Here is a 26,551-nt window from a genome sequence, read left to right on the forward strand (position 1 = left end):
GCTGAAACCATGGGCAAGCTGCGCGACGATGAGCTCAAGGAGTATAGGCCCAACGCCATTCCGGGACACGAGCGGCGGCCAGACCCAAACGGCAGGAATGCGAAGCACCCATGTTGGGCGTAATAAGCCGCGGCGTCGCTCCTGGCGCGGCTGGTGCATGTATGGGCGCGCACCGGACGTGTCGGGCGCGTCGGGTCCGCGATGTGTGCGTGCGTACGTGTGCGTGAGCCAGCGCGTGTGTGTGCGGGGCCACGCCGGGCTGTTAGCGAGCGATCAGGAGGGGTAGACCGCGTCGGGCGCGCTGGGAGGCCGTGGCGATCGCGTTCGGGCGCGGTGCGTGGACGCGGCCAGAGCGTGGAGGACGTGGGGGTGTGGGTGAGCGAGTGGGTGCAGGGCAAGGCCGTGCAGGCCGGTGCTCGCGGGTATAAAACCCTGGTTCCTCTCTGTAGCTAGTCGACATGATCGAGTTCGTGCTCGAGGTAGAGGGAAAAGCGTACGTGCGCTGGAAAAACCCCGTGTCCACCATTCTCTGAATCTTTTCTTCCTCCTCTCCGGTGACTAAGCCACGGCAACGGTGAGCAAGCAGAGTGAGAGGGAGAGGAGAGCTGCGGTGAGGGACTGGCGGTTGCAAACATTTGGCATCAGAGCCACGTGGAGGAGGGAGCTCGCCGGCGATGTCCATCATGCCATACGCCGGCGGATCGGGTGGTGCGGTGTCGCACCCAGCGCCCGTGCTCACGGGCGACAACTACACCACCTGGGCCATCAAGGTGGAGGCGGACCTCGATGCCGTAGGGCTGTGGGAAGCAGTGGTGCCGCCGGAGGACGCGGCGTCGGCGGTGATCGCCAAGAAGGACAAGCCGGCGAGGGCCTATCTGCTCAGAGCGCTCGCCGACGACCTTCTGTTGCAGGTAGCTGCGAAGAGGACAGCGGCGGAGATATGGGAGAGCTTGAAGGCTAGGTTTGTGGACGCGGATCGCGTGCGCGCGGCGTGGCTCGGTACGCTCCGGGGAGAATTCGAGCTCCTACGCATGGCGGAGTCCGAGTCTCTGGACGCGTTCGCAGGGAGGCTCGGTGGCATGGCGGCGCGCTACGCGGCGTTGGGCTCAACCCTGGAGGATGCAGCGCTCGTCAAGAAGTTGCTTGACTTGGTGCCGAACCGTCTGTACGCGGCGGTGGCCGGCATCGAGCAGTTCTGTGACGTCGGCTCGATGTTGTTCGAGGACGCGCTGGGGCGGCTGAAGGCGTTTGACGAACGGCTGCGGCGACGTGATCAGGCAGGCGGTGAGCGAGCTGATGGCGAGCTACTATACACAACGGCGCAATGGAGGGCGCGGGAGCGGCGTCACGGCGGAGCTCGAGACGACGACGACGGGGCGCGTAGCGAGGCGTCAGGCTTCGGCAGCCCCAGGAAGGGCAGGTGCTACAAGTGCGGCGAGCGGGGTCACTTCAAACATGACTGCCCGCAGTGGAAGAAGGCGCCGGCGCCGGAGCGTGCACTGCTGGTCGACGGCGACGTCGAGGACGGTGGGCTGCTCTGAGCCGCGGCTTAGGGCGCGAGTGTTGGGCGTAATAAGCCGCGGCGTCGCTCCGGCGCGGCTGGTGCGTGTATGGGCGCGCACCGGACGTGTCGGGCGCGTCGGGTCCGCGGTGTGTGTGTGCGTAGGTGTGCGTGTGTGTGTGTGTGTGTGCGAGCCAGCGCGTGTGTCCGCGGGGCCACGCCAGGCTGTTAGCGAGCGATCAGGAGGGGTAGACCGTGTCGGGCGCGCTGGGAGGCCGTGGCGGTCGCGTTCGGGCGCGGTGCGTGGACCCGGCCAGAGCGCGGAGGACGTGTGGGAGTGGGTGAGCGAGTGGGTGCAGGGCAAGGCCGTGCAGGCCGGTGCTCGCGGGTATAAAACCCTGGTTCCTCTTTGTAGCTTGTCGACATGATCGAGTTCGTGCTCGAGGTAAAGGGAAAAGCGTACGTGCGCTGGAAAAACCCCGTGTCCACTATTCTCTGAACTTCTCTGAATCAGAATTGTGTGTGCTCTGCCATGCAAAGCCGGCCTAGACCTCTTGACAAGTGTGTACTCTCTGCCCTGAAGAGATCCAGCCGGCATTGAGGTTTCACGTAGACTCTAGCGTTGCCGTCATAAGTTAGTTTTTTTTTCTAAACAAAGTAGATGTAGACGCTCGTATATAGGCGCATATATTTTTCAGGATTTTCGGCGATGCGCTTTCAGTGAGAGGAGATATTTCCGTTGACGACGAGGCATCTACGGTGACTTCGTAAATCTCAAAATGATAGACCGGCTTAGTCTCTCGAAGGTGCTCATAGGGATAAGATGTGCGTGTGTGCGTTTATAGGGTGAGTGTATATGCGTATGTATGAGCGTTTGCGTCTGTACTTTGGAATCCTAGATCGCCTTAGGAAAAAAAACCTTTTCAACTATCACAGCCCGACTCGTAATCAGGCCGGATCAAAAGCTATCTCCTCCCCAAATAAAACGGGCGTGCCCCTGGCTCAGCCCAACAACCACGGGAGGGGCGGCCGCCTCTCTTTGCGTTCGTCTCCCGTACGACGGCGGCGACCAGGGCACGGGCGCCGTGGTCACCTACTCGTCCCCTTTCACGCGCGCACGCCCGGCGGGAGAGCTCCCAAACCCAAGCTAGCAATGGTGGTGGCGGCGGCCGGCGACCCTGGCCGGGTCCGCAACACCTGCATCATGGCGCATGTGGACCACGGGAAGACCACGCTGGCCGACCACCTGGTGGCGTACGGCGGCGGCGGGCTCCTCAACCCGAGCATGGCCGGCAAGGCCCGCTTCATGGACCACCTGCGGGAGGAGCAGGAGCGTGCCATCACGATGAAGTCGGCCTCCGTCCTGCTCCGTCACCGCGACGGCACCCGCGTCCACCTCATCGACTCCCCCGGCCACGCCGACTTCTGCTCCGAGGTCTCCGCCGCCGCGCGGGTGGCCGACTCGGCGCTCATCGTCGTCGACGCCGTCGACGGCCTCGGCGTCCAGACGCACGCCGCGCTGCGCAAGGCCTTCGCCGAGCGCCTCCGCCCCTGCCTCGTCCTCAACAAGCTCGACCGCCTCATCACCGACCTCCGCCTCGATCCCGGGGAGGCCTACGAGCGCCTCCACCGCATCGTCGCAGGGGCTAACTCCGTGTACTCCACCCTGCGCTCCGGCTCCTACTTCTCCCTCCTCGACGGGCCCGCCCCCGCCCAGCAGGCCGACGACGGCGAGGACACCTTCGTGCCTCAGAAGGGCAATGTCGTCTTCGGCTGCGCCCGCGACGGCTGGGGCTTCCGGATCCAAGATTTCGCGGCGGTGATGGCCATGGGGCGCCCCGGCCAGGCCAGCAAGCTGGTCGGATGGCTATGGGGGGCCTACTACTGGGACAAGGAGAAGAAGAAGGCTATGCCCTTGGCCAACGGCATGAAGCAGCAGCCCATGTTTGTGGAATTTGTGCTTAAGCGGCTGTGGAAGGTATATGATCATGGTATGAAGGTGGACGGCGCAAGCTGGCTGCGCGATCATCTTGTCCAGACCTTCAATCTGAAGGTATCGGAGCGGGAGCTGCAGAGCAAGGACCGCCCCAAGGCCGTGCTGGAAGCCGTGATGAGGGCATGGCTGCCGCTCGCAGAGACCGTGATGACGATGATTGTGGAGTGCACGCCAGACCCCGTCGACGCCCAGAGATTCAGAGCGCTGGCACTTATGCCCGAGAGGGAGCTGCCGACATGGGTTTCGGCAGAGCATGCCGGCATCATCGCCGAGGCGGAGAAGGTGAGGAGGTGCGTGGTGGCCTGCAGCGCCAGCTCAAGCGCCCCTGTGGTGGTCTTCGTGTCCAAGATGTTTGTGGTGAAACACAAGGATCTGCCACCCACCCTCAACCACAGCCAGGAGGCCGCCGGTGAGCCGGAGGAGTGCTTCTTGGCATTTGCGCGGGTCTTCAGCGGTGTCTTGCACGCCGGGCAGAAGGTGTTTGTGTTGTCACCGATGTATGATCCGGTGAAAGGGGACACTACAGGCAAGCATCTGAAGGAGGTGGAGGTTCAGCAGCTGTATGAGATGCTAGGAGAGGGCCTCAGGCCGGTGGCCAGCGTAGGTACCGGGAATGTGGCAGCCATCAAGGGCCTTGGCGAGCATATAATGAAGACGGCCACACTGTCATCGACGAGGAACTGCTGGCCCTTTGCGAGCATGGCGTTCCAGGTCTCTCCGATACTGAAGGTCGCGGTCGAGCCCGCCAACGTGGCTGATCTGGCCGCGTTTCGCGAAGGGCTTAGCCTGCTCAACCGGGCAGACCCGCTTGTTGAGTATTCCATATCAGAAAAGGGTGAGCATGTCCTTGCTGCAGCTGGGAAGGTGCATTTGGAGCATTGTGTGAAGAATTTGCGGGAGAGGTTCGCGAAAGTCGAACTGAATGTCTCAGAGCCCTTGGTATCCTTCAAGGAGACCATCCAAGGGGAAGGTGTTGGTTTGATAGATAGCTTGAAGGATACACATGGATACGTTGAGAGGATTGCTCCAGATGGGAGATTTGCTGTGAGAGTCAAAGTTGTTAGGCTTCCAGATGCTCTGGTTAAGGTCCTTGAGGAAAATGAGGAATTGCTTTCTCGAACGATTAAGGGGCAAACAGCGAGAAGCGACGGAGCAATAGGTTCACAGTGTCCTCATGATGACGATGGACGTTCCATGGCAGTGCTCAGGCAAGATATGCTCAGTGCTGTAGAGAGCGAACTGGAAGCGCTCTCTCCGCGAGCGGATGAAGTTAAGCTCGAGTCGTATAGGAAGACACTGCTGGGATACTTGCACAAAATCTGGGCCCTAGGTCCTTCCCAGGTCGGTCCGAATCTCCTCCTCATGCCCGGTGTGAAATTAAGCAGCGGTTTGACAACCATCCAAAATGGAAGGGAAGGTATTCTGGTGCGCGGCAGGTGTCATGTCTCAAAGAAACTGGGGTTTGTGAGTGTGTCTGATGATGATGCAGAAATTAGCAATGGCATTATTGACGACAGTGAGCCATCCACGGATGTCCCTGATCCCGAGGCACTAAGGAACATCATCATCTCAGGATTTCAGGAGGTCACAAATGCAGGGCCCTTGTGTGATGAACCTATGTGGGGTCTGGCATTCATCGTCGAGCCCTACATATTCTCTGGCAGCCCAGATAGTGTCAACTGCTCTTATCAGCACAAGGCGGCAGTCAGGGAAGCGTGTCGGGCGGCCGTGCTTCAGAGCAAGCCCAGGCTTGTCGAACCCATGTACTTTTGTGAAGTGACCACTCCTATAGAGCGCCTAGGAAGCGTCTATTCTGTTCTTGGCGATTGTCGAGCAAAGGTGCAGGAAGCTGAGATGCAACTAGAAACCTTCTTGTACATGGTGCACGCGCATTTGCCGGTTGCCGAGAGCTCTGAATTCTCTGAAAAGCTTTGGAACGGAAGCTCAGGTGCGGCCACTGCTCGTCTCACTTTCAGTCACTGGGAAGCTATTCCTCAAGACCCCTTCTTTGTTCCAAAGACTAAGGAAGAGATTGAGGAATTCGGAGATGGTTCAAACATGGGTCCAAACTTGGCTAAGAAGCTCATCGATTCCGTGAGGCGAAGAAAGGGACTACATGTCGATGATAAAGTCGTCAAGCATGGCACGAAACAGCGGACTCGGGCTAAAAAAGTGTAGATACGTTCTTGGGATTTATATGAAACTGTACATTCTGTTTCGTCAAGCATGGTACGAAACAGCAGACTCGGGCTAAGAAAGTGTAGATACGTTCTTGGGATTTATTTGAAGCTGTACATTCTGTTCCACAGCTTGTCCTGGTAAACTGAGATATAAATCAATCTGTAGCTAGTGTGATTTTTGAAATTTTGAAATGCTGAGCAATTTTGGTAGTTATTTACAATAGTTGCTGATTTGGCTCTTGTAATACATGCTGAGGAATGGTTTATTATGTTGGTTTGTCAGGCTAGGAAGTTTCACAACATTCGGCTTTTAAAACCTTAACTTTATGGAAAATGGTAGAAAGGTATTCTCGTGTGTTGTTAAACCAAAAGTTAGTAGAACTCGCTTGATCATGATGTAGTAATTTGTGCACTACTGCTTTGTGAAAAACTGTAGGAATAAACATAGCCAGGAAATAAAATGACCATTATGGTAAAGAGGCTTGAGCATAGCATAGTTACGTCAGTTACCTATACATTGTCTAAATGCTCACTGTCCCGCTTTTTCTTGTATGTTTTGTGTCCTTCCTGTTATCCTCTAGGCATTGCAAGCCACATATATGTGGGATCTCCTGCAGGCAACCATATATGTGGGATCTCCTGCAAGTCTTCATTGGACACCTTGGCCTTGGCTCATATGAAGGGAACTGTTATCTCCTGTTCAAGATCCTGTCCTGGTAAGCTGAGACGTAACCAAATCTGTAGCTCATGTGACTTTAAAATTTTGATGTGCTATTTGAATTTTTGTGAAGATGGTTGTTTCGGGGCATATTAAGTGCAGGCCTCCAGAAGCTCCAGCGCATAGTGAACGGCTAAAGCATGCTGAACTGCTGATAATGTATGTTAAACGAGATGTATCGTGACAAGCCTAGCCGGGCCTTCCTTGTAACCGAAGATAGATAGACAGGGATAGAGATGTTTAGTTTATATTCTCTGTTATCTCTTGTAACTAGATATCCATCTCTTCTCTCCCAAGTCTGTAATCTCATCCATCTGTACGCTATCTCTGGGAGTCGCGCCCCTGACTATAAACACGCAGGCGTCGCCCATAGCGAGGGTACGACGTTTCCCACATGGTATCAGAGCCTAACTCTTCCCATCTAGCGATCTCCTCCTCCCACCACCGAACCTCCTGCCATGGCCTCCTCGAGCACAACTAACTCCACCCTCTCTGGCCAGATCACCGAACGCCTTACCAGAACCAACTATATCCTCTGGCGTACCCAGATCACACCGCAGCTTCGAGGGGCTGGTTTCTTCGGCTATGTGGACGGGAGCATGCCGGAGCCGGCCAAGGTCGTCGTCAGCAAGGACAAGGATGGCAAGGAGGAGACCATCCCCAACCCGATTCACTCGGTTTGGATCCGAGAGGATCAGCAGGTGCTTGGTTACCTTTTGAATAACCTCTCCAAAGAAGTGCTTGTGCAGGTGACTTCGATCGCCCACGCACACGAACTCTGGACAGCATTGGCGGGCATGTTCTCGTCCACATCGCTGTCTCGCGTCAACAACATCCGCGCGTCACTCACGAACGCACAGAAAGGACAGCAGTCGGTGGCTTCCTACTTCGCATACATGCGGGGTTTCGCCGACGAACTCCTGCAGCAGGCAAGCCCCTGCAGGATGATGAGTTGATCTCCTATATCCTTAATGGATTGGACATGGAGTACCAACCACTCGTCTCCGCCCTCGACGCCCGGATCGTCCCGGTCACCCTTGATGAGTTGTTCTCCATGATGAGCAATTTTGATCAAAGGGTGGCCCTCTTCCAAGGAGCAGACACAGGAGGCGGCTTCAAATCTTGTGCAAACGCCGCCACCCGCGGCCGTGGCGGGGGCTCACGCCATCGCGGTCCTCCCCGAAGCAGCAAGGGCAAGGGCGGCGGTGGAGGAAACAGCAGCGGCAGCAACGCTGCACGCGGCGGCGGCGGTCGGCCCTCCTTCACCAACAACAGGGGCCGGCGCAACGGCACCTCCTCCAACAGCAGGTCCCACCCCGACACAATCAGATGCCAAATTTGTGGAAAACTGGGGCACTCCGCCAAGGACTGCTGGTACCGGTTTGATGAAGATGAGGATGACTCCTCCCAAGATGAGAAGGTGGTCGGAGCTGCTGATGGCTCCTATGGCGTCGACACCAACTGGTACGTCGACAGCGGCGTCACCAATCACATCACCGGCGAGCTGGAGAAGGTGACCATGCGAGAAAAATACCGTGGCAAACATCACATCCACACTGCCAGTGGAGAAGGTATGAAAATTAGTCACATTGGTCATTCAGTTATTAAAACCCCCCATAGAAAAATCCATCTCCGAAGAATTTTGCATGTACCTAGCGCTTCTAAGAATCTTCTCTCCGTTCATCGCATCGCCATTGACAACCATGTCTTTCTTGAATTTCACCCCTTCTTCTTTTTGATCAAGGATCAGGCAATGAAGAAGGTGCTCTATCGAGGTAGATGCGTTCGCGGGCTTTATCCTTTGATTCCGGAGATTAGAAGATTGAATAAACAAGTTTCCAGTGCCACTAAAGTGTCTTCAACACGATGGCACGATCGATTAGGACATGTATCATTTTCTTTAGTTGAGAGATTACTTAAAAAAAATAAGCTCCCGTATGTTGGTGAGCGTGATGTTGACCATTTGTGATTCATGCCAAAAGGCTAAAAGTCATCAATTACCGTATCCAATTTCCACTAGTATTTCTACCAAGCCTTTGCAACTTATCTTTTCTGATGTATGGGGGCCTGCACCCTCTTCTGTTGGTAGACATACATATTACATGAGTTTCATTGATGACTATATCAAGTTCTCTTGGATCTATCTTCTCAAGAAACGATCCGATGTATTCCAAGTTTTTCTCAATTTTCAAGCTTTGGTTGAATGAAAATTTGATAGCAAAATCATTGCCCTCCAGTCTGACTGGGGAGGCGAATACGAAAAAACAAACTCTTTCTTTCAAAACTTGGAATATCTCATCATGTGTCCTGCCCTCATGCCCATCAACAGAATGGGTCTGCTGAGCGTAAACACAGGCACATTGTTGAAGTTGGCCTAGCACTCTTATCTGGCGCCTCCATGCCTCTCAAATTCTGGGATGAGGCTTTTCTTGCTGTAGTACACATAATCAATATGCTACCTAGTCGTGTCATAAACAATGAAACTCCCATGAAAAGACTTCTTCACACAAAACCAGACTACTCAACTCTTCGCGTTTTTGGGCGTGCATGTTGGCCCAACCTTCGCCCCTACAACAACCGCAAGCTTATGTTTCGCTCTAAGCAATGCGTTTTCATTGGATATAGTGCTCAACATAAAGGTGTCAAGTGCCTTGATATTCCTACTGGTCGTGTGTATATCTCTCGCGACGTTGTCTTCAATGAAACACAATTTCCATTCTCTAAGCTTCATCCAAACGCCGGTGCACTTCTTCGCCAAGAAATTCTCCTCTTATCACCAAGTCTCGTTGGTTTTGATCACGGGGGAAATAATTCTGATGATCAACTGTTTGCTAATTCTCATAACCGTGTGCATGAGTTTTGTGATGATGCAGCTGAAAATTGTGAAGAAAACGGTGAAGAAATCATCCCAAACGTGTCACATTTTATGTGTCCAGCGCTGGGAGACAAATCCTCCTCGGGATCGGCACTACAACAGCGCAACAGCGGATCCTCCTCGAGATCAGTGGAACGGCACGGCGACAGCGCATTGGAATCTGCGTCGCCCGTCAGGCGCGGCGCCAGCGAATCCACACGCGGCATGCGGCGTCCCTCCATTGGCCCCGACACGGTCTCCGGCCCGCTCCAATCGAGCGAAGACACGCGGGCCACCGAGACTCGCTGGGCCGCAAGCGGGCCCCGCCACTACGCGCGGCGCCAGCGGCCGAGGCCTCCTCCAAGTGGGCGGGGGACAGATGCGGATCCCAGCGCCGATCCTGTCTTGTCGCCAGGCGTGCGGCCTGGTGGCGCGCGATCCGGCGCGGATTCACCTGGGTCCAGGCCATCATTGCGCCATGATGGATCGCTGATGGACCCGCAACACGGCGCGGGATCCTCTACTCCACATGCAACGACGGTGGCGTCCTCTAGAGCAATTTCGGGAGCCGCAGAAGATCCCGCCAGTTCGCCGCTGGTGACACAGGCGTGCCAGCAGGATCTGCCTCGGGATCGCCTTCTGCACATGCGTCAGCAGGATCTTCTACAGCCATTATTCCTCCGTGTACACGTCTCCAAAAAGGGGTAACTAAGCCTATCAATTATAAACAAGTTGTTAAGTTTGGTTTAGCATGCTCCACAGGTAAACCTGGTACTGTTGATGAGGCACTCAGTGATCCACGATGGAAGAAGGCCATGGAAGAGGAGTACATGGCACTCCGGAAAAATAAAACATGGCATCTTGTTCCCCCACGGCGAGGTAAAAAGTTAATTGATTGCAAGTGGGTTTTCAGAATCAAAAGGAGATCTGATGGAACCATAGACCGCTACAAAGCCAGACTTGTTGCGAAGGGCTTTAAACAGCGATATGGCATTGACTACGAGGACACGTTTAGTCCCGTTGTTAAAGCCGCTACTATTCGTCTTGTATTATCTATTGCTGTTTTCAGGGGATGGAGCCTTAGACAGCTAGATGTACAGAACGCGTTCCTTCATGGTGTTCTGAAAGAGGAAGTATACATGAAACAACCTCCTGGGTTCGAAAGTAAAACCAAACCATCCTATGTGTGCAAGCTTGACAAAGCTCTATATGGACTGAAACAGGCTCCCAGGGCATGGTACTCACGACTCAGTCAGAAACTGCAAGCACTTGGTTTTGCTCCTTCAAAGTCTGACACATCCTTGTTTATTTATAATAAGTCAAATACCTCTATATTTGTTCTTATTTATGTGGATGATATAATTGTCACGAGTTCATGTGATGAAGCCGTGTCAGGATTATTAAAGGACCTGAGTGCTGAGTTTGCCCTTAAGGATCTGGGAGACCTACACTTCTTCTTGGGGATTGAAGTCAAGAAACATGGAGACAGTCTTCATCTCTCTCAAGAAAAATATGTTGCTGATCTGGTAAGGAGAGTTGGGTTGCAAGGATGTAAGCCTTCACCAACACCGCTATCTAGTACAAAAAAATTGTCACTTGCCGAAGGGATACCTTTGAGTCAGCAAGACAGTACCAGATACAAAAGCTTAGTGGGAGCACTTCAGTACTTGACATTAACAAGGCCTAACATTTCCTTTGCTGTTAACAAAGTTTGTCAGTTCCTTCATGCTCCTACCAACACTCATTGGACTGCTGCGAAACGCATAGTGAGATGTGTGAAAAATACTATGAATCTTGGTCTTACTTTCAGCAAGTCCTCCTCCACTCTTGTTAGTGCCTTTTCTGACTCTAACTGGGCAGGATGTCTAGATGACAGACGCTCTACTGGTGGTTCTGCGATATTCTTTGGGCCAAATCTGATATCCTGGTGTGCAAAGAAACAAGCCACTGTGTCAAGGTCAAGTACAGAAGCTGAGTATAAAGCACTAGCAAATGCCGCAGCAGAGATCATTTGGGTTCAGTCCATGTTGAGAGAGCTTGGTGTGAAGCACACGCAAGTCCCATGTCTATGGTGTGATAACCTTGGTGCCACCTATTTATCTGTTAACCCAATGTTTCATGCCAGGACAAAACACATTGAAATAGACTTTCACTTTGTCAGAGAAAGGGTAGCTAACAAGCAATTGGAAATCCGTTTTGTGCATTCACGAGATCAGGTTGCAGATGGTTTCACAAAGGCATTGCCTACAAGGAATCTTGAGGAATTCAAGCGTAATCTCAACTTGACCAAGTTGTGATTAAGGGAGGGTGTTAAACAAGATGTATCGTGACAAGCCTAGCCGGGCCTTCCTTGTAACCGAAGATAGATAGACAGGGATAGAGATGTTTAGTTTATATTCTCTGTTATCTCTTGTAACTAGATATCCATCTCTTCTCTCCCAAGTCTTTAATCTCAACCATCTGTACGCTATCTCTGGGAGTCGCGCCCCTGACTATAAACACGCAGGCGTCGCCCATAGCGAGGGTACGACGTTTCCCACAAAGAGAGGTCAGGATAGACCGAACTTGACATGGGAGGAGTCTGTAAAGAGAGATCCGAAGGACTGGAGTACCCCTGTTCAGGATCCTGTCCCGGTAAGTTGAGATGTAACCAAATCTGTGGCTAGTGTGATTTTAAACTTTTGAGTGTGCTGAGAAATTTTGATGGAGATGATTATTTTGGGGCATGTGGGCGTTGTGGGCATTTTGAGAGGGATTTCTAATAATTGCCTGATTCCTGCTCATCCATGTTTGGCTCTTCTATGACCTGTGCACTCATCTCAGAATGATGATTTAATGTGGGTATGTCAGGCTAGAAAGTTTCACAATATTCTGTTTCTTTTACCTTAACTTGGTAGAAAATGGTGTAAAGCTGCGCAGGATCCCCTATATGGCAAACAGACACATCCTGAACTCGTGTTCTTTGCAATGCCCTGGTGAAATTTTCTTATCAACCTACATGAGTCGTTAGCTGGATTTTGGCAGAGCTCACTGAATCATGATGTAGTAACCGGTGCACTTCTGCTTGGTGAAGAACTCTAGGGATTCACACAAGCAGGAAATAAAACAATCACTATGCTTAAGAGGCCTATTCTGAACATAGCATCTTTACGTCCGTTACCTACAGGCCACGCGTGTGTATCCCAATTGCCTGTGCTGCTAATTTCTACGATTTACAATTACAGATTGGATTGCCACAGCAGGTCTGTAGAAAGATAAAACAATCACTATGCTTAAGAGGCAGTATTTCATTCACTATGGGTGGAGTCATCAGCGTGGAAAGCTGTGATCGACTCTTCTAGTATAAACATTAGAGGTTAGTTAGCATTATATGATGATCGACGGACCAAAAATAAGTAGTGGGATCTTTATTCCGAACCGAACTCTTATTTCACATTGTAGGTCTTAATAAGAATCTATTTAAATAGTATGTACGTAGTTATTATGGTAGAAAAGTGCTGAAAGTTTCATAGCATTCTGCTTTTTTAACCTTGACTTGATGGAAAATGGTTGAAAGGTGTGTGAGTTGTTAATCAGAAGTTAGTAGAACTTGCTTAATCATGATGTAGTAATTTGTGCACTGCTGCTTGGTGACAAAGTGTAGGAATAAGCATAGCCAGGAAATAATATGACCACTATGCTAAAGAGACTTATTCTGAACATAGCGTCTCCACGTCAGTTACCTACAGTTTCTAAATGCTTATTGTTCCATTTTTTTCTTATATCTTTTGTGTGCTTTCTGTTAGCCCTTAGGCATCACAAGCCCATATATGTGGAGTTGCGTGTCTCCAGCAGTAGCATTTCATTGTGGTCTGGAGCAAGTTATGAAGGCTTTGATGTGCATGATCGATCTTGAACCATGTATGTTTGGCAGGCAAATGCAATCCTGGCGTCGACATGGTTCAGTCTCCGTGGGTGAAACTGCAAAATGGCTTGCAGGCAACCATAGATCAGACGGTCTTCATCGGAGACCTTGGCCTTGGCTCGTATGAACTGTTACATGCTCTTCTATGGGCATGCTCCACCTGCTAAGGTGTTCCTTCGGTTACTGTTCTGATCAGTATTATTACTTTTATTCTTAACTTGGAATTTATTCTAGATTTTCCCATTGTAACTTTTAAAAAGGAGAATCAGTATATTTGCATCTGTAAATACAGAACTAATTTGCGCAGTTAAGCGCGCACACACACACAGACACAAAAATTAGCAGAAAAATATGCTCAACTTTATTTCCATGGCTAGCCACCAAGCGCTCCTGCCAGAACTTCTTGCTAAAACTTTTCATGCCACAGTTAAAAAAAACTTTTCATGCCAAGTTGTATTTTTAGTCCCATTTATCATGAAAGGAATTGTGCTCGGAAGCTGAAGCATGCCAAAATTATATCTGATGTTGAATTTTACGGCTGTATTTTGATTTATGAAGGTGCCCTTAATCGACAAGGGTGTTTCTTTCATATGAACATGCAGTCGCTAATTGAGATCTTGCTTGCAGGAAAACAACCGATGATATGATTACCTTGGTGCATTAAGGACATGGATACCAACAAGTAATGGATATTCGAGAGGTCCTCCAGTAAATTAACCTGAAGTGGCAAGAACTACTTTCATTGTCCATGCACTACCGGAAAACGGTCCTACCCCGACCGCCAAACCTATGCCTACGGCTGCCATCGGCCTAGTTGGAGCTATGCCGACAGCCCAGTCCTGGCCGTCGGCCTATCCTGGCCGTCGGGTTACACAGAACTATGCCGACAGCAACCGTCAGCATAAATCAGCCGTCGGCATACCTGTGGGCCCGGCGACCCCGCCCGTGACTAGCGGCTAACGCCGTCAACCCTATGCCGACGGTCAGGACGGGAGGCCGTCGGCATATCTTCGCATGCCACGTCACCGATCCGCGGCGTAGGTATGCTGACGGCAGCCGTCGGCATAGGTGCCACGTCATCGATCCGCGGCACGGCGCCTCCCAAAACCCTGTCGTCTCTATGCTGTCGGCATAGCTATTTTTTTTTACCTATGCCGACGGTACCTCTACCACGTGGCATTCCGTGAATCGTCAGCGCTTTTGATGGCGCCGTCCGTTGCCATCAGACGAAAAACATTGTCGACGGCTAAACTATGCCGACGGCTGACGCCCAGCCGTCAGCAAAGGCCCCTATGCTGACGGCTATACTACGTCAACGGTCTGACAAGACTACGCTGACGTGATCTACGCCGACGGGTCTATGCCGACGGCAGCCATAGGCATAGATCTATGCCAACGGCAAAGGACCTATGCCGACGGCCCTGGGCCGTAGGCATAGACCGCGAGTCCAGTAGTGATGCGTTCATGGAGGTGAAATTCTGGTTAGATATTTGATCCCCATTGTCCACCCTCCCTTCATCTATCAAATTCAGGTAACATGAAGTGGCTGATTTCGCTTCCGATTTAATTAATATTGTCCTATCAGCGCCCTCACAACAAGCAGCAGTACATTGCTAATTTAGCTGATGCATCTCTTGTGTCTTGGATTTTGTGTTAGCAAATGCAAGCTTTTGATTCATTGTGTCCTAGGATCTGCGGCTATGTCTCTCCAAGTGTATTTTTTATAAGAAACAGTTTAGCATTTGAGTCCACTTCGGTTGTGATTTTTTCGTGCCAGATTTAATTTACCAAAACTTCTGAGAATTGACCAATTTTTATTTAAAACCTTTATTTACGTCAAATGTATCTCAATTCAAAAAATGTAACATGAAACTTCGACTAATTATCCATGTTTGTTAGTGATTTTCTAATAGGTTATTCTTCCAATATGATAGTTTGCAACTTTAGTTTTGGGCTTCCTCAACAAGTCAACTAAAATCATTCTGTGCTGTTTGATTCACATGTGACTTGCATTTAGTAAAATGTACTTTTGAAACAAAGTTTCTCCAAAAGGAAAAATAGGTTTCCTTGTGACCCAAAATCACGCTTAGTATTGTGCCCATGAGAAGTGTAGTATACAGAACAATATTATGCACGTATTAGGCTTTTGACATTTTATCAGGTGACAACCGGTTCTTCCTTTTTCGTGTGTCTAGGAATTTAGAAATATAAGGTCTACAGAAACCAACACTCTGTATTGCTTAACAGTGTCATACTCCTTCCGTCCGGAAATACTTGTCAAAATGAATAAAAGAGGATGTATCTAGATGTATTTTAGTTCTAGATACATCCCTTTTTATCCATTTTGATGACAAGTATTTTCGGACGGAGGAAGTATTCAAGTACTACATTCTCTGTTATGAAAATTTGCTAAGTCGTGTATGCACGCTGTCCAGATACAAATTGACACGGCAATTGAGTTCAAATTTTTTGCAGGTCTGATGTCGTCATTAAGTAGTTGACTTGCGCGGTCAAGATAGAGAGTCGTGCTACACAGGACATAGTCATATCGGCTGCGGAAGCTCACAACATTACCTACAGAGGTCCGAGCCCACCCCAGACATGCAAAGAGCTGTTAAATCACACATCCTTAACTTTACCAAGTTCCCTCAATCAATTGAGGGTCCGATTTTGAATTTTGTTGCCGGTTTCGACGGGTTCAAGCCGCTGGGTGGGCCGGTGTTCTTTAAGTGGACCCTATATATGTCAGGGTCAGATCGCGGACTGACCCCCCACACAAAAGTGAGCCCCCACATTCTCAGATCCAGTGTTGAAGTCGTTTACAATGTAGCCTCTGAAAGCAGTAGCGTCCCTGCAACTTGCTTGCTCTCGTCCCCAACGCCGATTGTTCATTCAGGCTGAACTACACAAATTGTTGTTGCATTCTGAGATGAATTATTGAGAAAGCTAAATCAGGACATGGTAGGAGCTAGGACCCTACCGGGTCTAGGGCGTAGGTTGTAGGGGAAGGAGGGGGCTGGACGTGGCGAAGCTCGCGGTCGCCGGCGGCCAGGCGCCGTCGTGCGCGAGAGGGAGAGGCGGCGGCGGCGCAAGAGGCGGCTAGGGTTAGGTCTCTTGGCTCCCTAAGGGAAGCCGAGCAAACCATGATTGCTTCTTTGCTTGATTAGATTGATACATCTCCTCTCCTTATATAGAGAGGTTTACTTGACTCCTAAGAAAACGATCCTAATAACGATAAGATAATTGGGCTAAGCCCCTAATAACAATAAGATAACTTGGGCCACAACCCACTGGGCTAAGCCCCTAATATGCCGGTCATAACACTTCTCCCCGCTTGCGCAAACAGCTCGTCCTCGAGCTGTAAGGTGGGGAAGCGCTTGCTGAACTCCTCGAGGTGATCAACCAGCGTCAAACACCTTCGCGACAGCTGGGGCGGCCAGGTCGGCGACAACGGCGTCCTCCGAAATGTAGTATGCAGCCTCTAGGTAGAAGAGTCGCGGGCAGACGTGGCCGGGCGTGTAGGGCTCGTCGCAGTTGAAGCACAACCCTTGGCGGCGACGCTTGAGTAGCTCGGTCAAGGTGAGCCGGCGGAACCGGCGCACCGCGGTTGCAGCAAGGGGTGCCGCGGAAGCCTAAGCAGGCCGACCCTGCGCGAGAACCTCCGGCCAGGGTAGCAGCCCGGCGGCCCGGGACGGTGATGCCTGCTGGATGGCCACCATGCGGCGCTCGAACGCGCGGGCGTAGTACATGGCCGTCTGGAGATCCTGGGGTCCCCGAAGCTCCACGTCCACGCGGATGTGATCCGAAAGTCCACCGACGAAGAGGTCGGCCCGCTGTTGCGCCGTCACGCCCGACGAGTGGCATGCCAGGGCCTGGAAACGGTCGGCGAAGTCCTGAACCGTGGAGGTGAAGGGAAGGCGGCCTAGCTCTGCCAGGCGGCTCCCGCGGATCGGTGGCCCAAAACAAAGGAGGCAGAGCTCGCGGAAAGGCTCCCAAGGGGGCATGCTGCCCTCGTCCTGCTCGAGGGCGTAGTACCACGTCTGTGCCGCACCGCGGAGGTGGTAGGAGGCGAGCCAGGTACGCTCCGAGGCGAGGGTGCGTTGCCCGCGAAAGAACTACTCGCACTGGTTGAGCCAGTTGAGGGGGTCCTCCGTGCCATCATAGGTGGCGAAGTCCAGTTTGGCAAACCGCGGTGGTGTCTGAGTCGGAGCGTCGTGGCCGACTGGCTCGGAGGTGCGAAGCAGCGAGGAGTGGGGCGCCCGGATAGCATGACCGCGGCCCGAGAAGTGCCCCGCGGAGCCAGATGGGTCGCCAAACTGAAGAGTGGGCGCTGACGGTTCTCCCGCCAACGTGTAGACGGGTGGCGGCGATGATCCGGTCAGCCAAGCCAGTATGGGGGGCGGCAACGATGGGAAGCGCACGTGCTGGATCGGGATGCCGGTCTGCGTGGGTGACCCGAGCCCCGTGCTGGGCGGTGGCGGGGCCGGCAACTGCGGCTGCACGGACCCGGGTGGTGTGGTCGGTGCAGCGAGGGTCGGGGCCGGCCACTGTGGCCAGGGAGGCACAGCAGCGGCCGTCGATGGGCCCGGCAGCTGGAGCTACGGCTGCCCGGACCCGGGAGGCGTCGGGGGCGCGGCGATCGCCGGGGCCGGCCACTGTGGCCAGTGGGGGCGGCGGCTGACCGGGCCAGTGGTGGTGTAGAGGCTCGATCGGCGCGGTGGGGGCCGCGTACTAGGGCAGCGCGGCCGGACTGGTCGCGGCGGCCGGCGGCTGCACGTAAGGCCCGGCGAGGTAGAGGTGGATGCCCTGGACGGCGATGACGAGGTCATTAAGGATGCCGGTGATCTCCGCCGGGGAGTAGACGGCGGCCTGCGGCGCGGGGAGGGGCGGCGACTGGCCGGTGGAGGCCCCCGCGGTGGAGTCGATCGGCGTGGTGGAAAGCGCTAGCGGCGCGGTGGAGAGGGGCGCTGTGGGAAGGGTGGCGGTGGTGGACAGCAGCGCGGTGGGCAGCGGCGGGGTGGGTGGTGGAGCAGACATGATTGGACCCAAGCTACCTGATACCAAATTGGTAGGAGCTGAGACCCTACCAGGTCTAGGACGTAGGTTGTAGGGGAAGGAGGGGGCTGGACGTGGCGAAGCTCGCGGTCATCGACGGCTGGACGTGGCGAAGCTCGCGGTCGTCGACGGCCAGGCGCCTTCGTGCACGAGAGGGAGAGGTGGCGGCGGCGCAAGAGGCGGCTAGGGTTAGGTCTCCTGGCTCCCTAAGGGAAGCCGATCAAACCATGATTGCTTCTTTGCTTGATTATATTGATACATCTCCTCTCCTTATATAGAGATGTTTACTTGGCTCCTAAGCAAACAATCCTAATAACGATAAGATAATTGGGTTAAGCCCCTAATAACAATAAGATAACTTGGGCCACAACCCACTGGGCTAAGCCCCTAATATGCCGGTCATAACATTTCTCCCCGCTTGCACAAACAGCTCGTCCTTGAGCTGTAAGGTGGGGAAGCGCTTGCTGAACTCCTCGAGGTGATCAACCAGCGTCAAACACCTTCGCGACAGCTGGGGCGGCCAGGTCGGCGACAACGGCGTCCTTCGAAATGTAGTATGCAGCCTCTAGGTAGCAGAGTTGCGGGCAGACGTGGCCGGGCGTGTAGGGCTCGTCGCAGTTGAAGCACAACCCTTGGCGGCGACGCTTGAGTAGCTCGGTTAAGGTGAGCCGGCGGAACCGGCGCGCCGCGGTTGCAGCAAGGGGTGTCGCGGAAGCCTGAGCAGGCCGACCCTGCGCGAGAACCTCCAGCCAGGGTAGCAACCCGGCGGCCCGGGACGGTGATGCCTGCTAGATGGCCACCATGCGGCGCTCGAACGCGCGGGCGTAGTACATGGCCATCTGGAGATCCTGGGGTCCCCGAAGCTCCACGTCCACGCGGATGTGATCCGAAAGTCCACCGACGAAGAGGTCGGCCCGCTGCTGCGCCGTCACGCCCGACGAGTGGCATGCCAGGGCCTGGAAACGGTCGGCGAAGTCCTGAACCGTGGAGGTGAAGGGAAGGCGGCCTAGCTCTGCCAGGCGGCTCCCGCGGATCGGTGGCCCAAAACAAAGGAGGCAGAGCTCGCGGAAGGGCTCCCGAGGGGGCATGCTGCCCTCGTCCTGCTCGAGGGCGTAGTACCACGTCTGTGCCGCGCCGCGGAGGTGGTAGGAGGCGAGCCAGGTACGTTCCGAGGCGAGGGTGCGTTGCCCGCGAAAGAACTGCTCGCACTGGTTGAGCCAGTTGAGGGGGTCCTCCGTGCCATCATAGGTGGCGAAGTCTAGTTTGGCAAACCGCGGTGGTGTCTGAGTCGGAGCGTCGTGGCCGACTGGCTCGGAGGTGCGAAGCAGCGAGGAGTGGGGCGCCCGGATAGCATGACCGCGGCCCGAGAAGTGCCCCGCGAAGCCAGATGGGTCGCCGAACTGAAGAGTGGGCACTGACGATTCTCCCGCCGACGTGTAGACGGGTGGCGGCGATGATCCGGTCAGCCAAGCCAGTATGGGGGGCGGCGACGATGGGAAGCGCACGTGCTGGATCGGGATGCCGGTCTGCGTGGGTGACCCGAGCCCCGTGCTGGGCGGTGGCGGGGCCGGCAGCTGCGGCTGCACGGACCCGGGTGGTGTGGTCGGTGCAGCGAGGGCCGGGGCCGGCCACTGTGGCCAGGGAGGCACAACAGCGGCCGTCGATGGGCCCGGCAGCTGGAGCTACGGCTGCCCGGACCCGGGAGGCATCGGGGGCGCGGCGATCGCCGGGGCCAGCCACTGTGGCCAGTGGGGGCGGCGGCTGACCGGGCCAGTGGTGGTGTAGAGGCTCGATCGGCGCGGTGGGGGCCGCGTACCAGGGCAGCGCGGCCGGACTGGTCGCGGCGGCCGACGGCTGCCCGTAAGGCCCGGCGAGGTAGAGGTGGATGCCCTTGACGGCGATGACAAGGTCATTAAGGATGCCGGTGATCTCCGTCGGGGAGTAGACGGCGGCCTGCGGCGCGGGGAGGGGCGGCGACTGGCCGGTGGAGGCCCCCGCGGTGGAGTCAATCGGCGTGGTGGAAAGCGCTAGCGGCGCGGTGGAGAGGGGCGCTGTGGGGAGGGCGGCGGTGGTGGACAGCAGCGCGGTGGGCAGCGACGGGGTGGGTGGTGGAGCAGACATGATTAGACCCAAGCTACCTGATACCAAATTGGTAGGAGCTGAGACCCTACCAGGTCTAGGACGTAGGTTGTAGGGGAAGGAGGGGGCTGGACGTGGCGAAGCTCGCGGTCATCGACGGCTGGACGTGGCGAAGCTCGCGGTTGTCGACGGCCAGGCGCCGTCGTGCACGAGAGGGAGAGGCGGCGGCGGCGCAAGAGGCGGCTAGGGTTAGGTCTCCTGGCTCCCTAAGGGAAGCCGAGCAAATAATGATTGCTTCTTTGCTTGATTAGATTGATACATCTTCTCTCCTTATATAGAGATGTTTACTTGGCTCCTAAGCAAACAATCCTAATAACGATAAGATAATTGGGCTAAGCCCCTAATAACAATGAGATAACTGGGCTACAACCCACTGGGCTAAGCCCCTAATATGCCGGTCATAACAGGACAGGAGTCAGAAGCAATCATCACTCGAGAGCTGACTGACAGCCTACTTGAGAATCTCCTGTGGATTGAATGGTAACGCACTTCTTACAACCCTGGCGAACCAACCTCGATAAAAGAAACCCCGATGAATTGCTGACTCTGTTGTTCATCTGTCAGAGTGAAGCTTGATGATGGGAGTGTAATGCATTTAATTACTGGAGTATTAAATTTATTCAGCTTATGTAAAAAATGAATACTTTGCAGGTGATGTAATATTTAGTTAATGTGTTAATCTGTATAGCTCATTTATGCATTATCGACTAGTATACTGTGAGAATTCAAATCATCGGAATGAAAATCATACTACCAGGCATACGCATCCAGCTCTGGTTCGCTCAATTAATCGGCACAGATTCGAGTGGAACAAACCTCAGCAGATATCAACTCTTATCTCACTGTCAACTGCATTTCCGATCTCAACACATTCGCCGGTTGAACCAGATTGGTCGACAAACAATTCATCAATGTTGCGCCATCACGGCCAGCTAGAGTTGCTTACCTTACCGTTGCAGCTTCATCTTCTTCGTCCAGAAACCTAGTGTCCTCGTCAAACATCACAGCTTCCTTCGTGTCTCTCGCATGATGATCTCACTTCACAGCTTCCCGCTGATGCACGTGACAAGCTGGCAATAGCTTAATAATAAGATAAATATCCAAAATATATAGCTGAAGCTGGCAGTACCACGCTTTCGTGTACATCACAGCATCATATGACCAGGTTCCTTACCTCTCACCTCCCAGTAAGCTGATCCCCTATGTCGAGGCCGCTACGCCTCTGAATTCGCACTGCTCAGTGCCTCGACCCTACCATGGAAACATTAAGCAGGTACTGCTGGTTAATACTAGAAGAAAATCACAAGATGTGCTTTGCCTCAGTATAGGATGCTCAAATAAAAAAAAAAACGTTCCCACAGAGCATATATGTACTAGTGCTGCAGTATAGATAGGAATGAAGGCGAAAATGAATAATTCGATGCATGGCCCTCAAAAAAAAATCCAAGCAAGTTTACGGAAGAACGGAACAGGCATCAGGTTCAACCTGTGTATTTTCAAGCCTGTATGACTTCAGAAGTGGCATGTGTTCATTAAATGAATACAACACTCGGAGTCTCAGATCACACCAAAAAACAAAGGACGTATGCAGGCTGGTAATAATAATCATGATGATGAAATTACCAAACTGAAAAGGATTATTAACACACAAGAATTAGGTAAGCTAGACCACTATATGGTTTCATGACACCAAATTATCACCTGAAAGCAGAAACAATAAATAAACACTTCTATAAACCAAAGATGTGTCATTCACTGAAACTAGTAGAAACAAGGTTGCAAACATTCTGTCATGAATTGCAAAGGAATAAATTTGGGACAAATTTTACTAAAGCAAGTTATAAGGCAGATAATTTTTTTACTAAAGCAAGTTATATTGCAGATAAATATAGTAGCTGCTGCTGTCTGCAGCTTAAATTACAAGACCAAACAACAAAACAGACAACGACAACCAACTAAGCATTACAGATCTAAACAAGAGCAATAGCACATAAAATAAACTACTGGCCAAACCCTTCAAGCCGCAAGTTCGGATTTGAAGCTTGAGCTTAGACACCACCTCCTCGCCCAGGTATAATTCTGACTAGACCACAAAACATTCCATCACTGAGCGAAGTAGATCCTTTCTTCAAGAAAATCGAAACTCGCCAGGCTAGAACAAAACATGCGACATAAAAGTTGGGCTTTGAACAGAAGACATGGCAATCTTCAAAATGGGGATCCACTACACTTTTTGCATCCTCTGGAGGGCACGTCAAAAGGATCAGTCATTGACAAATCATGGGTGTTCCTGTTGTCTGTGAAATAAACATTAGTTCCGCATTTCAGTTCAATTCGAGCATCTTGAGAAATCCTATCTTTGGTCCGCAGCAGCCGGTGTTGATTAGCAAACCAGTTGTACTGCCGGTGGTAAGGCAATGTGATTTTCATTTCCTTTAGCACTTTCGCATTCAAAACAAAGAACTTGGCGAAGTCAATACACAAAGGGATGGTGCCATCATAATTCTTCAACAGTACTTCTTTGAGATGCAGCTCAAGGCATTCAATCGGTTCCGGTGGGTCATACTCCTGGGGGTTAATATAACTCATCCTTGACTGGAACTGGAAATGGAGAGAACAAATAATACAAAAGAAGTTACCAACAGGTTAGCAATACGATAACTGGCTAGATAACACAGCAACTCAAATTCTGATTTTGACATCTAAAGCAAGCAACTATGTTAATGTACTCACAAAGACATACAGCCTCTCCAAGCAGGGGAAGGACTTGAGGAAGTTAACCACTGTATCCAAATTAAGGTAGTCAAGAACCAACACCCTCACGCTGTGCATTTTGGTTGTCAAGCCAACAGCAATCATATTCTGCAAAGGCATAAAAAACAAGTGCATTCATAAGAACAACAGTCTGCATATAGGAATGCTGAATGAGCAACGGATGAAGAAGCTGCTGCTACCTAGAAAACTGTGGTTCCAAGCTGAAGTTCTTTTATGCCTCTAGAGAGCGTGCCCAATATGTTTAGTTTTGGTGCCGAGATTACCCGTATGGTCCTTGGGCCAACCTGTGGATCAAGTGGTAGCAATCTCTCAAGGCACGGGGCATCCTCGATGACCAACTCTTGCAAAGGGACACTTTCTGTACACCAGTTAGTGCAAAAGCCTACACTCTTAAGAGTTTGGGAGCTGATGCAGAGGCGACGAAAGCCAGAATTTTTTTTTAGCTCAAGGCTTTCCAAGGCATAGCAGCCAGAGAGCATGCTCTGGAGAGCGTCCTCCGAGATGGCGACTCTATCCAGGGTGAGCTGCTTGAGGCACGGAAACTTGAGCGACAGCTTCACAATCAAGTCGGAGAAACTGCAGCCGCCAAATTTGGCCACACGGAGCGTGGGCGCGAAGCGGTAGACGGACGATGGCAGCAGGTAGAACGTATCCCTGACGTCAAACCAGTGCTTGGGGATGAGCTGAAACTCCCGTAGCTTGTCCAAGGCTTGGGAACTAAGCCAGCCTTTCATCTTGCCATGATAGTTGCTATTAGAGAGGCAGAGCGAGAAGCGGCGTGCGGGGCCAGGATGCACAGAGAGGATCTTTGAAATCAAGTCGTCCCTCTTTGAAATCAAGTTGACCAAACTGTTGTTGCTGCTGTTGAGTTCTTCGTCCACAACGAGGTTGAGAGGAGCTGAGCGCCAGAGCGGACGCCACCGGCGAGAGATGACCTGCGTGCGGGCACCTTCCTTGGTGGGGAGAAGAGAGAGGATACTGCAGAGTACGGCGTCCGGGAGGCGGCCGATGTGATCGACACTCCCCGCATCATCGACGTCTGTGCTCCCTTGTGGATCTTGGTCCACGTCGATGATCTGGAACTTACATTTGTTGGATGCTTGCAATGGCACCGCCGTCGCCTCAACTGCAGTCACCATCGCAGCCGCAGACTTACGCTTCTTGGAAGCTTGCGTCGCCACCGCCAAAGGCGCTGCATCCTCGGCATTTATTGGCCCCACCGCCTGCCCTGCAGTTGCCGCTGCAGGCGCTGCCTCCTTGGCATCCAACGCCGCATCCACAAACCTACGCTTCTGGGAAGCTTGCATTAGCATAGCTGCCGCCGCAGCGGTTGCCGCCTGGCCTGCAGTCTCCGCCACAGGCACTGCCTCATCGGCATTTATCGCCCCCATCGTCTGCCGTGCAGTCACCAGCACAGGCGCTGCCTCCTCGGCATCCAACTCCGCATCCGCAAACCTACTCTTCTGGGTCGCCGCCACAGGCGCTGCCACCTCGGCATTTATCGCCCCAGCCGCCTGCCCTGCAGTCGCAGCCCCAGGCGCTGCCTCCTCCGCCACATCCGCAAACCTACGCTTCTGGGAAGCTCGCATAGCTGCCGCCGCCGCAGTCGCCGCCTGGGCTGCAGTCGCCGCCACAGCCGCTGCCTCCTCGGCATCTAACGCCGCAGCAGAGGCCCTCACGGCTGCCTCCTTGGCGTTTAAAGCCGCAGCCGAAGCCGCCACAGCCGCCTCCTTTGCAGTCACCGCAGCCGCCGCCGCGTCCTTGGCAGCAGCCGCCGCTGCAACCGAAGCGGCCAAGGCCGCGTCCTTGGCAGCCGCCGCTGCAGCCGAGGCGGCGGCCGCCGCCGCCTCCATGGCTGGCGAGAGAGACGCGGGAGGGTTTGGTCTGGTTGGGGATTTCGGGAATGGGGAAAAATCGAGGGCCCTGGAATCGAGCGCCGGCCGGGAATGGAGAGGAGGAGGGGAGGGTCGACCGGGGCGCGGCGGTACTTGAGGGAAGGGTGGGGCGCCGGGGCGGCGGCGAAGGCCGGGAAGGGGAGGGGCGGCGGCGGCGACTCTGCTCGATGGTGAGGAAGAGGGTCTTTTTCTTTTTTAGGGAAGTGAGGAAGAGGGTTGCGTGAAGCCGTGAACGGACGAGGAGAAGGGGAAAAGAAGAAAAGGAAAGAAAGAAATAAAAAAAAAAGGACCACTCACTGATGAGTGGGTCCCACACGGCAGCAGAATTTTACGATTGCAGCTCTAGGAAAATTTTGATTTGATCAGTTTCGAAAGAAAAAAAAAAGATTAGTTTTGTAAAAGTATTTTCCATGGATGATTTGAGATACTTTGGCCAAGGATATGATTTGGCATGAATTTCTTTTGTATTATCATCTCGACCAATTAGCTTTTGCGTCTCCTCTCTTTGTCCCTCCTCCAAGAAAAGGTGGGTAGGGTTTCTGCCTCCCGTTGGCGGTGCCGCCGATCTCCCACGTCTACTATGGCCTTAGAGTCATGGGTGCGCGGTGGATCCCGGCCTTTGCCGGCGGGAGGGCTCCGTTTTTAGGTGCTTCTTCAAGTTTGTTTAGGGTTTGTGTCCTGCTCAAGAAGACGAGACGGCGGCGGCTTCTTGAAGATGGAATAAGGTTCTTCCCGCCTAGCCCCCGTCCCAATGATGTGTCTAGCATCGTTGGAGGGCGTGTGGAGGTGTGTCTCCGGCGGATCTTGCGAGATTTGATCGGTGTTTGTCTTTGGTGGATCCGCTCGGATCCGGTCTTTGTTCGTCTTTATTCATGTGTCTTCAGGTAGGATCCTTCCGATCTAAAATTCTCTTCCTCGGCGGCTGTTGCTGTTCTGATGCGTTGGTCCTTTGGGACCTTAGCACGACGACTTCCCGACTGTCTACTACAGCAGGTTGTGCCCGGCTCCGATGAGGGAGGGGCGATGACGGCAGCGCGCCTTCGGCTCGCTTCTGTGTTTGTAGTCGTCGCTAGGTGATCTATGAATCTGGATATAAATTTTATTATTTCTGATGTGTGTTGTACTGCCATGATTGAAGATGAATAGATAGACAGTTTCCCAAAAAAAACCAATAAAAGCAATAAATATTATAAGGGTTATAGAATTTATTTAATAGAGCTAATATAAATTTTACTATAATCATTCTCTTGCAATATATCTCTGTATTCTTTGCCACATGCTTCCCTTTGCATAAGTACGTAGGGGGAAACCTGAATATACGGGGGATTTAAAAAAATATACAAGGGAATTGTGTTCTTGTACTTTTTTTTCCACTGATTCAGTTTCAACGTGCTTTAAGTTTTAGGTACACAGGATTTCTCCGGATTCGTGTGTCATCTTTACATGCATATATATCATCCACACGAATTGGAATATGTGAATCAACTGTAATTAGATGGTTAGGAGAACAGTGATATTCCCAACCCATCATCAG

At 52.7% G+C, this 26,551-nt stretch overlaps 3 protein-coding genes and 1 pseudogene across 3 annotated transcripts; 3 read left to right on the top strand and 1 right to left on the bottom strand.

The window, feature by feature from the left end:
- The first annotated feature begins 1,031 nt into the window (after window positions 1–1,031).
- LOC123086287 (uncharacterized) lies at window positions 1,032–1,541 on the top strand. The gene has a single exon (XM_044508026.1). The coding sequence runs from the start codon at window positions 1,032–1,034 to the stop codon at window positions 1,539–1,541; it is 510 nt and encodes a 169-aa protein (XP_044363961.1).
- A 981-nt stretch (window positions 1,542–2,522) lies between these two features.
- On the top strand, window positions 2,523–5,865 carry LOC123086290 (elongation factor-like GTPase 1). The gene has a single exon (XM_044508039.1). The coding sequence runs from the start codon at window positions 2,655–2,657 to the stop codon at window positions 5,673–5,675; it is 3,021 nt and encodes a 1,006-aa protein (XP_044363974.1). The 5' UTR covers window positions 2,523–2,654; the 3' UTR covers window positions 5,676–5,865.
- A 1,464-nt stretch (window positions 5,866–7,329) lies between these two features.
- On the top strand, window positions 7,330–7,384 carry LOC123151540 (uncharacterized; annotated as a pseudogene).
- Window positions 7,385–22,188: 14,804 nt separating this feature from the next.
- Window positions 22,189–25,232, bottom strand: LOC123106221 (uncharacterized). Its single transcript, XM_044528449.1, has 3 exons — window positions 23,302–25,232; window positions 23,081–23,209; window positions 22,189–22,948 (listed from the first exon to the last, which is right to left on the bottom strand). Exon 1 carries the CDS (start codon window positions 24,973–24,975, stop codon window positions 23,302–23,304), a length of 1,674 nt encoding a protein of 557 aa, XP_044384384.1. The 5' UTR covers window positions 24,976–25,232; the 3' UTR covers window positions 22,189–22,948; window positions 23,081–23,209.
- Between the last annotated feature and the right edge of the window lie 1,319 nt (window positions 25,233–26,551).

The sequence above is a fragment of the Triticum aestivum genome, chromosome 1B, assembly GCF_018294505.1.
Source record: "Triticum aestivum cultivar Chinese Spring chromosome 1B, IWGSC CS RefSeq v2.1, whole genome shotgun sequence".
Classification (NCBI taxonomy): Eukaryota; Viridiplantae; Streptophyta; class Magnoliopsida; order Poales; family Poaceae; genus Triticum; species Triticum aestivum.